The sequence below is a fragment of the Paramormyrops kingsleyae genome, chromosome 1 (assembly GCF_048594095.1).
Source record: "Paramormyrops kingsleyae isolate MSU_618 chromosome 1, PKINGS_0.4, whole genome shotgun sequence".
In the NCBI taxonomy this organism is placed as follows: Eukaryota; Metazoa; Chordata; class Actinopteri; order Osteoglossiformes; family Mormyridae; genus Paramormyrops; species Paramormyrops kingsleyae.
The window spans coordinates 39,033,980-39,046,586 of record NC_132797.1 but is presented as its reverse complement, the minus strand read 5'-3'; the positions used below and the strand labels follow the sequence as shown (position 1 = coordinate 39,046,586).

General features: G+C 44.7%; 1 protein-coding gene across 4 annotated transcripts in view; it reads right to left on the bottom strand.

Annotated features, from left to right (window-relative positions):
• LOC111859055 (ephrin type-A receptor 3-like) overlaps positions 1-12,607 on the bottom strand; it is a 75,832-nt gene that overhangs the window by 51,586 nt on the left and 11,639 nt on the right. For all 4 annotated transcript variants that reach the window (XM_023841384.2, XM_023841383.2, XM_072715510.1 and 1 more), the window contains exon 3: positions 10,114-10,774. In XM_023841384.2, coding sequence (XP_023697152.1) covers positions 10,114-10,774 — 661 coding nt within the window. The remainder of the gene's footprint in view (positions 1-10,113; positions 10,775-12,607) is intronic.

Here is a 12,607-nt window from a genome sequence, read left to right as displayed (position 1 = left end):
CAATGGTCCATAAATCCAAACACATTCAGTGGCTTCAAGTGTAGAGAATGCAAGTTCCAATCTCCGGTAAACACTTCAACCATCTAACCTAGAGCTCCGCCTCAGGAAAATGGAACAGTTGGTCAAATCAGCAACACCTAATTTACCTGTTCATGCTGATAATAGCCTAGGGTCCTCAAATACATTAATCCACCCCGAATGCTTGTGTAGGTTACCATCTGACACTTTTCCTACAGATAGTAGGAATCTGTTTCAGTGGTGTTAAACTGCCCTAAGTGAATATGAGTGAATAGAAGTGGTTTCTCTGTAGGACTGTCATGCCATGCAGTGTTCACCTTTCTTTAAGACCGATTTACATTTCTGTGCTGAGCCTACGCAGAGCTTGCACCGTAGCCCACACTGTTGAGAGCATTCCTACTTGTGCGCTCGTGTGCCTGTGTCGCTCCGCAATTACGCTACCAAAATGCTCCTTGACTGATGGCAGTGTTTTGCTAAAACATTTTTACTCTGTTATAGGAAACAAGACTTATCAAGCTTTGCAATTTTAATGATATTTAAAAATCAGTTTAAACTTTACTGCCACTGCTTTTGCGTGAGCTCTGCATGTTAATCATAATCATTTTCATCCTCGCTGTTTAAATCACTCATAGATGGCTTTGTGAGAAATTTTATTTTGAACTCTGCTTTTGGTTCATAAATATCGCAATATATATCGCAAGAAAATCACATTGCGATATCTGACTTTTTCCAATATTGTGCATCCCTAGTCTGCAAGGCTGCAACCATGTTTTTTAAGTGTGAACGGCTGCAAACACAGCAAAAAACAGCAGGTTCGCAACGAGCTAAACACAACTTGTCCTACACTAAAATACCCCCAGCTGGAAACTGACAACAACAAAACATTTGTGTAGGAGGAAGTGCGATGCTACCAAGCCAACCAATAAAAGTTCTTGTGGTCTGCATCCACGCAAAGTATAGTTACATTTCTGGGGAGTTGCACGTCAGGCAACAGCGTATGCAGCTACTGTATGCTGAATCTATGGTGTCAATTTGATGCAGAAGTTTAAATCAGCCTTTACGCTGCACCAGTAGCTACCACCGTTACCCTCACTGGATAAGTAGTTACTGACAAAAAATGAACGGATGGATGGATAAAGGGGTAGATGTTACGCTTATTCCAACACCAATGTATGCTGTTTTGCCTTCCCATACTAGGCCCTGGTTCTACTCTTCCATTTCCTCACTATTGCAACAGTTTCCCAAGCACATAAGAATTCATTTTGTTGTGTCTGTCTGGACAGTAGATTCACATAAGAGATCAACCTTCCTTGAAATGTTACCAGCCCCAAGCTTGTCTGTGGAGTTCAGTGGAGAGTCTCTCCAGCAGCCCTGTCCGCTCCAATTCCACCTGCCAGTTACACTTTTCACTACTGAGTTCCTCTGTCTCTCGCCAGTCAGCTTGCTTGACAGAGCCATGGAGTCGGACAAGCACAAGCATCTGTCCGTGAAACATAGTATTGTTGTCTGGAGTTGTTACCCTCTTCTCATTCTTGGGCGGTCTCCTCGACCCACTCTGGGGAGCCAGTGACTCCCTTTTTTACGTTTCCAAAGACAAGAGAGAATGTTTAGGAAGTTGGAACATGAAGACATTGGTATATTCTCTCAGCTATAACAACATCGTCAATCATGCTCCACTAAGCCTGGACCGATGCCACATCAAGCCTTGTTGTTTTCATACTTGTGGTTTTGAGGACATTCTTGTCTATTAAAAAGCATGTGGCCTGTGACAGCCGTTTGACAGAATGAAACCTACATTCAAAGGTACTGAAACAAATTCTGTCTCCAAAACACCAAACCCTTAAATTCAAAGATCAATAAAAGATGAAAGATGAAGCTAAATATTTAAGGGTCTTATTTGCACTGCTCTACTGTAAACTAACAAGTATATCACTTATTCCAGTTTTCCCCTTATTTCTCTTACAAAGGGCACATATGATACGGTATACTGTAGATCAACTTAAAAATTAATTGCCCACTAAAAATAATTAAAAGACAAGACAATTGTGAGGATGATAAACTAAACCAGGTCAGTTCCGATTCCTGTTAAAATCATCATGGTGTTGTCACTATGAAACATATCATCCTAAGGGACAGAAGATGGAGGATTTGCATTTTGGATTTGGACCTTAAGGTTGTTAGGTTGTTAGGGAACGCTATGCTAATTCCCCATAACCTTTTCCCCTTTCCCTTAACCTGGATTTCACAGTAAATCATATCCAGCTATATAAAAGGGTAAAATACTGACTTTGAATGAGAACCATACCAATGTAATAATAACAAAAGCAATACTAACATCAGCGGGACTTCACCATAAAAAATATTAGTCCAAGCTTTCTTTTGCTGTGTTTCCCTTCCTGGCAGGTAGGTGGAGTGCAGAGTGTCTACTCCCCCACCTACAGTAGGGTCGCACCGCGATCCCAAAGGGCTTCGCACAAACAGCCCAGGAGACTGAGCAGGAAAAACAGGCTGGCCTCCAGGAACACATCACACAAGGTCTGAATTCATTTCCACTGAGATAAACAAACCCGGGCAGGATGATCTATAGCTGTATCTGACCCTAATTTGGGCTGCTTTTCCTAAGAATGGGCAACTCACCAATAACCAAGCATATAATAAAGTGCCATGTCCCATTTTCAAGGACAGATTATGAAGATTTTTCAGAGACAAGATTCAGTGCGCCGAAACAATGTTCACTGCAAGCATGAGAACTTCACTGAAAGCAGCGACAGGGTTTCGCAGTGCCAGGCACTAAATCTTGCCCCCACCCTGCTTTACAGTAACAATCTGTCTGCATCGACAGAGCTGTCCGGCAAGGCACTCGAACAAATCCCCACTGAGATGATTTGGGGCTTGCTACCTGCTACACTGATTAAGATGGAGGAGCAACACAAGAACCCAGCATAGCTTCCAAAAGCAAAAGGTCAAGGTCACCAAGACTGGCTCTATGTGTTCTCTCCAGGGGCCAAGGATGTAACAGAGGGGCCTTGAGGTTGAGCTTCAACACAAATTCCAGCCTGGCATCATTTTGCTGCAAAAGATCGGTCTATGTCTCTGGGTGGTAACCCTAACCATGCAGGAGCGTGAGAGGTTGAGTAATGGCCATCTGCTTTCCGTCTTCATCAGCAAGCATCGCTCAAAATTTGATTTTAAGCATTTACCAAAATAGGCACTTTTGCTTTCTGGTTGCTATGCCAGAATAGGCCTCTGTTGCTTTCAGCCTGGTGAATGGACTACCCCCAGCCTGAGGAAGAGGGGGCCCAGCCATCAGCAGAGAAGTCGCTGTCAGTGGAGCCTTGTCCCGCTGTCAGGCCTGCACCACGGCCATCGATCACCGTCAGCCCCCCTCAGCCCTGCACCCCCAGCAACCACCGGGGGTCCATCCCAAATAACCGGCACCTGCATCTGGAAAAAGGGCGGGGGGGGGGGGCACATTCCTCAGCTCATGGTCGCTGTCTTTGAAGTGAAAAGCGCCGGTGCCCCAGTCTTGAGGGGGATTTTTAAGGACTGCTGCCCCTTCGTATGTCTCCGCCCGCCTTGCTCTAGAAGGTGAGACCATAAAGGAACAGTTGGATAAGCAAACAGCCTTTGATGCCATGAATAGATGCTTCATACAGCAAGCCATGGGACAGGGCCAGATGCTCCGACACTTGTTCTGTCTCTGGTTTGTTTTGATTATTTTCATTATAGTAATTGATTTCTTGGGTAGGACAGGCTGTTAAAATAACTCCTTCCCACAAGTCTTCACAGTTGACATATTGTAGTGATACTGTTACTGATTTAGATTTTTCTAAATAATCTATTTAAATTTATCGTATAAGAAGTCATTGAGATTTTTGAACAAAAACAAATTCCTGAGGTGTATTTGGTGGTGCAAGGAAAATGTAATCAACTGTAGGCCTGCTGAGGTAAAAGGTAACTATAAGTTGAATAGATTTAGACTCTACAGCTGCCAAAAGCATAATTTTTAGAAAAATCAATGCAGTATGAGCTATACCATAAAATGTTTTTTTGCAATTTACCACCACGCTGGCCAGAAAAGTGCCACCAATCCATCTGAAATCCATCTCTACCACTCTGCCCTGCTTTTCCAAGCATGCATCCTAGCCAATGCCTGGTTGTCGCAATCATTCACGGCACTGACATCTGAAAGCACTACTGACACTTTGTAAGATCATGCTGAAATAATCTCATCCCATAATCTAGCTGCAGAAAATGTCAAGACTGGTATTTTAGAGAGAAAAAAAAAGTTTTGGGGTCATACTCAAGCAATGAGCACCCCTCTGCTAAAACTGATAGGAAAACCAAATGCTAGTCTAATGGGCTCCATCTGGGATGGGACCTCAGTTTATGTGGGATAATTGCTCGATTAGGCACTTGGCAAACCTGGGCATTACGGTGGCTTTGGGAACAAAATAATGATTCAGCCACAATGACCCCCAGACTTATTATCTGAAGTGACAACTGTCTCAGATCCCAAGAACAATAGCCAATTGTAGGCTCATATGTATCAGTGAATCAGCCTGCCTAGGATCTAGAGGACGCACCCACAGCCTTAAGCTATTGTCACTTATCCTTGTCCTTGTTGCGTTAACCCAACAGTTTACAGGCATTGTGGTCTACTGTGCCTCAGAATTATACAAACTGCTTTACCCTCCTACTTTAGACCTTTGCACCACTGTTTGAAGGGGGTTAGTGGTCACAGTTTGTCTTGATGAACTCAGTCAGTATTTTGTTTGTTCCTAGGACCCAGTACTGCTCGTACTAAAAATCGTAGATAACCCTGTGCTGTAGATCAGGCACATGAGGGTCACATGTCTCTTTCCTATTAAAACAGCAATTTTTCTTTGTCATCGGAGTAGTCATGCATTGTTTTATCTCCCCATCTACACACAACTAAAAGGGATCTCAGCCCTGATGAAGCTCATAATTTTTTTTAAAATCTGTTCTCAAATGGTACCCAGCTGGGAAGATGATGCTCTAAGTTCTTTGACCAAACCCTAACATAGCAAATGTGGACCGTTCCTCATAGAGGCAGTTCATACGGTCTTAGTGCCATCAGACTAGCACTTGTGGAGACACCCAGCCGTGGGATGGCATGTGGTACCTGGCTCCCAGCGAAGCATCTAAGTGCTGACTGGGTTCCTAACAGAGAACAGAGGGTAAGGCATTTAAGGCTGGTGGGGAATGATATAAAACACACGGCATGCAACCGGCACAGGAGCATGCATGCAGGGATGCGATGCTGCCAAAACCCATCAGGTCCTGGCAGGGAGTGCTTCTCCTCCAATTGTATTACGTAGCCTCAGTAGGGACACAGCCATGGAAATATATGATAGTCACATTCAGTTCTAATAAAAGTCGAAAGTATTTCAACTGCCTGTTTTCACAAAGTAACAGTCAGTAAGAGTTTATGATAAGAATGTTGCAGAGAAACGTGCATTTAAAACACATCGTCATATATAATGTCCAAAACCTCGAATGACACATAACACCTTTGCATGGTAGCCATGTATTTCGTAGAGTTCTGATTGTGTTAGTGGTGTTAAACACTGGCCCGACTGGCTCATCTCCTACAGGAAGAAACTGCCTTAGTAATCAGTGACTGGGGAAATTAACGACCATCAGCAACAAACTAAGGAAACAGCACCTTAAGTCCTCCTGAGTATGCCTGATTATCATCATACTAATTTTAATGATCATAATCACCACCATCACGCCCCAAACTATCTAAAAACACGTTTAGGAATAGAGAGAGAAAATTACCTCCAATTATAACCAGCATTATCATGTACACATTAATTAATACTAGATGTTCAGAGTATGAAGAAATATAAATTTTTATAAGTTAGAAATTCATGGGGGCAGCATGGTGGCTCTGGGGTCGATTCCTCCTCCTCTGTTTGGTTTACATGTTCTCCCTCTGTTTGTTTATTTTGGGAACTTTGGCTTGCCCCCACAAGCAAAAAACTTGGACTTAGGTGAACTGGTGAGTCTGTTTTGCCCATAGTGTGTCTGTGTCTGGAGCTGGATTGGCATCCCATCCAGGGCGTCCCCTGCCCTGTGTCCTCCGATGGACTGGTATCCCATCCAGGGCGTCCCCTGCCTCGTGCCCAGAGCTGACCTACTTACTAAAATTCTGTGCTGGACAAGCAGCTTATGGATGATGGATGGATGACAATTCATGTCTAAATTTTTAAAAGCTTCTGTAAAACTTATGATCAGACCTCTCATTGTATACAAGGCTAATCCCATCTCTTTCACCATAAATCTGAATTACTGCTTGCAGGATTCAGGGCAGCCAGTCCGACAGTGAGTGTTTCAGGAGCACATCAGTGCCTTGGAGATAATAATAGCGACCCACAGTGTGGTCCAGATTACTGGGGCCGTGTTTTTTTAAATCTTGGAAGCCCTTGGTGGCTTCTGAACCCCCCCATCACACTTTTCTCGACGGATTTAATCAGGTCTGATAAGTAATCAGGGAGGGTTTGTGCCGGAATCAGATGTCTGGGCAAATCCTGCAGGAATGCATAGCGTCGCGAGCCGCTGGGAGGCAGCTGCAAGCGCGGGACGCCCTGCCAGGCCCCGGCTGGCACTCGCACTCTGTTTTTGTTGTTTTTAGATCAGATGATAGCTTGTCGAATGCATGGCTGATGGCCGGGCGGTTCACCTGCCACTTCTCACAGTCACATTCACAATATAAAGCTTTCATTTGGTTTGTTAAAATCATGCACCTCTAAAGCGCATACAAAATTGCTGGAATCAGAAATGATTCTGGTCTGAAAATCAGCAAAGATGACTAATTAAATTCCAATATTCAGATGCCTGCTCTTTACCTTCTCTAATTTACTCTGATTCATAACTGACTCTACATTGACGGCATATAAGGAAAAGAAGGAGTAAATAAACATTTACAATAATAACATGAGGGTGGTTCCCTGCGTCTTAGATCTATCAGTAATCTGATTTGTGCATGCATGTACAAAATTGCCAAATTCTCTTCATCTTTACGTGAAAGGAGTAATGTAGCACTCTTACATCTCCTTAAAACCTGCAACATGAGGATTCAGCAAATCATGCCAGTTATCCTAGACGAACAGAGATGCAGTTCAGCAGAGGGTAAACATGTCAGGCACAAAGGAAGCACTGCAAAGCCTCGGCGGAGAGACCAGACACAGGGTAAGACGAAAAGGAACAGGCCAGACGCCCCGTTGAACACAGCGCCACATGAAATATTTAACAAAGGCGCTCTGAGCACAGAGACATCACAGCCAACCAGATGACTCCCATCCAGACTCTCGGCGATGAAAAGCAGGTCCATCCTCCTTGAAATAATCTGCTTTATGAGTACAGTGCTCCTTCCCGGCGTAATCTATCCGTTAGCACTTGGGGCCTGCAGAGAGCCCGTTTTCCTGCTGGCTTTCCGTGCTGAGGTGCAGCTGTCCTGTTCTGGGTGTAACATAAGACCTTATTAGGCTCCATTAGACCTCTCTGAAACTAATAAGAGATTGTCAAATACATCCAAACATTCACACGACTGCTCCAAAGGACACCAGCGCGGAGAGTGGCCAACTTGATGTGGAACCATCAGCTGTCGCCTCTGTTCTTCTTCCTTGTTTCCCATACTCAGGAGTCACCAGGCTTATCTGTACTGTATCACCGTGGGGGGATTGTATCGCTGACAAAGTTCTTAATGAACTGAATTTGCCAGCCACATGTTTTATACTTTTGAAAAAGAACAATGGAATGTCTATGCAGTACGTCTTTGCCTAGTCAATACTAAAACCATGACCCTCTACCAGTTATAGAAAATGGACAATATAAAATAAGAGCCTTCATTTTGTACAGTTTCCTAGCTTCTTCTTGTCATCCAAATCTGCATTTGTTTAAAACATCTTCTTAGTTACTAACTTGATTCATGTCCAGCTGTAACAGATGAGGCAGATCCTCCTGCTGCACAGGTGAAGCTTCACCATGTACAGTATCTTTATTTTCAACAGTGTACTTATTATTAGCAATTATCTTTACTGTCTTACATCTATCATTGTGTATGAATTGTCAAACAAAGAATGCACGTAGATGTCCATTGTTCTCTTAATGAAAAGGACAGACTGCTGAAGCCGAAGATCATATGCAAGGTCATACCAAAGCCAACCCCTGATTACAATTCAATCATATAAAAATGAGAGCATGGCCAGCAATCTCTCAGCCTCACTCCAACTGGCACTGCCTCTCTGAACTCTATTAGTCCTGCATAAGTAAATCAGAACTGTGCAACGATACCCTGTCTTACAGATTCAACATAACCAAGTGCTCAGTTTAACACCACATCAGTGATGCATGGTTACAAAACCAAACTCCCTCGCTCTGAAGAGCAGCTGACTCCCAAGGACACAGCTGGGATTTCAGCGCAGGCTCATCCAGTTCCACTCAGGCCATTTCTGGACTGTTCCAGCATCATCCTTCTGCTCAGTGACAGGCCGTCATCAGCGGTGAAGAGAGGATGGGATGAACCAGTATACACTATGAACGCTGCAGGTCCCGCCTGGGCTTGGACAAAAGTCAAATCATCACAGAGACTGGCCAGTGTTTCTGTGGTAGCCAGCTGCCAGGACCTTTATTAATACAGCTCCGGGTATCCAGGACTTGTACTTTTACAGAGTGTCTCTGTACAGTATCCATGTCATTCAATGCAAAACTTTTTACTGGCAAGAGATGCACGCAGCACAATTTCCAAATCATGGTGCCGTCAAATGCATGTAAATGCTGTAGTGGAGGAATAGCATACAAAATCACTAACAGTAAAGGAAACAGAATAAACTAAAAAAGAATGTTTGTACTGTTAACGTAATTATCCATCCATCTTCAAAAATGTGGTCAGCCTGAAGCACAGAGCGAAAAGATGCCAGTCCCTCACATGGACAGTTAATATAATTAGCAAATAAATAAGAGGAACATACAGAAGGAACTAATGCTAAAACTAATATTTCTGTGACCTTCCTTCTTACAGTATATCAATTAGTAATGGCACATGGTAATACTTCTGTGCTACAGTAACTCTGTTCTGCTTTGGTGAAGTTAACCCAGCATATACAGCCAGAAATCAGCGACTGAGCATCACAATGGACACAGTGCCCAGCTCTCCGGCATCCAGGGTCATGCAAGGCTAGTAGCCGAAAAGCCCTTGGAGTTCCCTCCAAAGCTGGTCCCCTAAGTCACTTCATTACCCCAGACTCCACTGGTCGTCCCTCCCCGATTCCCTGCAATGCCCTGCCTGGCCCCCTTTACACAGTGTCCTGATGAGGTGCTGCGAGAGAGTGTTTCCATGGGCCCAAACCATTTCAAGCTGTTTTCTGCTGAGGAACTTCATCAGACCCTTCCTGGGGTCAAGCCCAGCAATCTGCTGGATGGAGCTTATCCCACCCCCCACCACCCCCCTCGGCAGACATGAGGAGCAACTACATTTAACATTGCCAATCCTGTTACTATTACTTATTGCTAAAATGCTTATTCTGTGATGTTTAGCCTCAGTTGAAACCTGTGACCTCATCTCAGAACAGCTCCCGATTAACAAAACATTAACCATAAAGCCACCTGGGTTCCTGGTTCTTCCAATATTTGCTAAATGAGATGGTGAGGATTTTAAAAGATGCTCCAGGTTTCACTTGTCACTAATGATAATCGTCACTCCATATGTAATTGCACTGCTCTCTCCTTGCCCTCCAGCATTGCTTATAATGTACTGGAAGGTATGATTGTCTCAACACTATCCTGTCACTACATTGTTAGTCATTTCTCTGCTTACAAATTGCTGTTTTTATTTTTTCTTCTTCTATGCAATTATACCTTTGAAAGTTTAATTGCCATCAGCTTATCTGCCAAGAATTTCACTGACGATAAAACCACAGATTGTTTATATAGCGCAGTGTACCATTTTCTTTATTTTTTAGGGATTTCATCCATGTTTTTCATGTTTTTAATCATCTGCTAGCCTGCTGCAATTGTGTGGCCTAAGTTACTTTCCTAGGAAAGAGAGCATGAATGTCGAGAGCCTACCTTGGCAGGAAAGCCCTCGTTCCTCGTAGCCAATGTTACACAGACACTTCCCAATGGGCACCAGCCATTCCCCCTCAGGGCTACAGTACATCTTTGGGGGATCCTCCTGCTTGGAGTTGTTGACACAGGAGCCCAGAACTTCCACCAGAGACTGGAACTCCATATGCACTGTGTCAGGGAACATGGCCAGGTTGCGCACTATAGAGGGGCACTTCTTATAGTAGACTCGCACCGACACCAGGGCCACACAGGCCCCCACGTCCTGGAAGGCCAGGTAGAAGCCCTTCCTGGTGATGGGTCCCACCTCCCGCACCTCCGTGTTAAGCTTGAGGATCCGGTCACCCAGGTCCGTTTGTGTAAAACTCTCATCAGCTGCAATGGTGTCGATCTTGACGTACTGGTGCTCCCTGAACTTGACACCCTGGTCCTCATCTGTCTCTAGGTAGTAAAGGTTGAAGGTCTCTTTGCAGGTGCCCAGGACCAGGGGGATACTGTTGCAATCTCTCAGAGTAAACTTGAGTTCTACATAAATCTTCTGTGCGGAGTTGCGAGGGATCCAGTTGGTCCTCAACCAGTTGTTCTGGTTGTACTCCATGACGTTGCACACCTGGAAGGTCCGGATGGGCGTGTAGTGTTCATCCACACCACTGATCTCTTCCCACTGGAAAAAAATTAAAATTAATCCAACCTGTGTTTGTCTATTATTTTCAGTAATTTAAACTGCAGACATATTGGAACGCTCTTCCATTATGAACAATATGTGACCTTAAAATCTTGCACACGTAAATCACTCCCGATTTAGCTTAAGATAAAAGCCTTACTACAGCAATCATCAAACGAACTACTCTGCTTTAAACCAGGGTGAGCAAGTGTGTCCCAGACACTACAGTTAACTACACAGGCTTCATTTTTTAATTTATTTAATTAAACATCTTTCTTCTTGTTTAGATGTTGAAATGATAGTGCTTCTTTAAGAACAGGACAGTAATAGGATTATTTAGAAATTATTTAAAATAGTTTTTTTTTTTTTCAAATGGTCAGACAGAACTTTTTATTTGGAGTATTATTATCTTAATTTTGAGTACATGCTACACTAACATTTATTAGTTTATTAGCTTTTGACAACAGATCTGAATGTTGTTTTTCCTGGCTACTGCTGACTCTGCCCTCCAGCCTTGACTTGACTCACACACGTATCAGAGCATTGTTACTGCAATGCCCTGCACATCCCTCCCAAAGCTTAGCACAGCACACATCAGAGTATCGTCACTGCAATGCCCTGCACATCCCTCCCAAAGCTTAGCACAGCACACATCAGAGCATCGTCACTGCAATGCCCTGCACATCCCTCCAAAAGCCTAGCGCAGCACACATCAGAGCATCGTCACTGCAATGCCCTGCACATCCCTCCCAAAGCTTAGCACAGCACTGGGAGCCTGGCTGCATTTTCTCCTGGCTCCCAGCTTTCTGAGCAATGAGACCTTTTGGCTACAGCTAAAGGTCTGATGAGGAGGCACCTATGTCTAAAGCAGAACTGCTACCGCCCCCCCCCCCTCCTCGACCTACAGCACAGAGCCTTTCCTGGCCCATTCCCGGATCCCCCCCCCCCTCCCAAGCTGGTTCTCCGGGAATGAAAGCCAGGTGCTGGCGCCGTAGCACATGCTCAGATTGCAGGCGGCGTCGATGCGATGCGGCAGATGAGGTGCGCGCAGCACGGCACAGAGCATCATGATAGCCGTCCACTGTCATGCATGACATCACTGTGGCGAGCCCCCCCCCCCCCCACCCTGGGCATTCCCCCGCCTGCTAAGAAAGCCAGGCACCTCCTCATGAAAGACCGCGTTCAACACGCTATCTGGTGTCTCCGGACAACTTCCGCGGCACTCATAAAGGGGAAAGCAGTTGCCCCATTTACTGAAGGGCTGACGGAGTGGAAAGGTCGCCTCTCGGTGACGAGAGTTGAGGGAGACAGAGCTTCTCATGCCAAGGCCACCCAGGCCACATCTCCCAGACCGGCTTCAGGAAACGGCACCTTCGAATCTTGCAACCGAATACAACCACGGGCTGAGGACGACTGTCATTTTTCAAAATATCACTTTACCACGGTAATCCCCTCGAGCGGGGAAAAGCTGCATATATGGAAATGGGAAAACGGGCCCTTGGTGCATCTGGCAGAAGCCCGGCCTGTGCGCGCACCCTGAAGACGGGCCAACTGGTAAATACTTTCAACTAATAGAGTTGCTGGCACAAGGCAACTATCATAAGAAGTGCTTGTGTTTCAGAAAGATATGTAATGAAATTATAATCCTCTACTTACTCATATTACAGCAGAATTACATTAGTGCTAGAAAAGTCAGACTTAGACCTCAGCCACATGGCGGAATCGTGTGCATGACTCACATAAATACATAGTTTACTTTATTTCCACCATTATTCTCCAAAAGCAGACCAGAGGCTTCTTCAATCCAATTTTTAGCGAATTGTTGCATCGTGT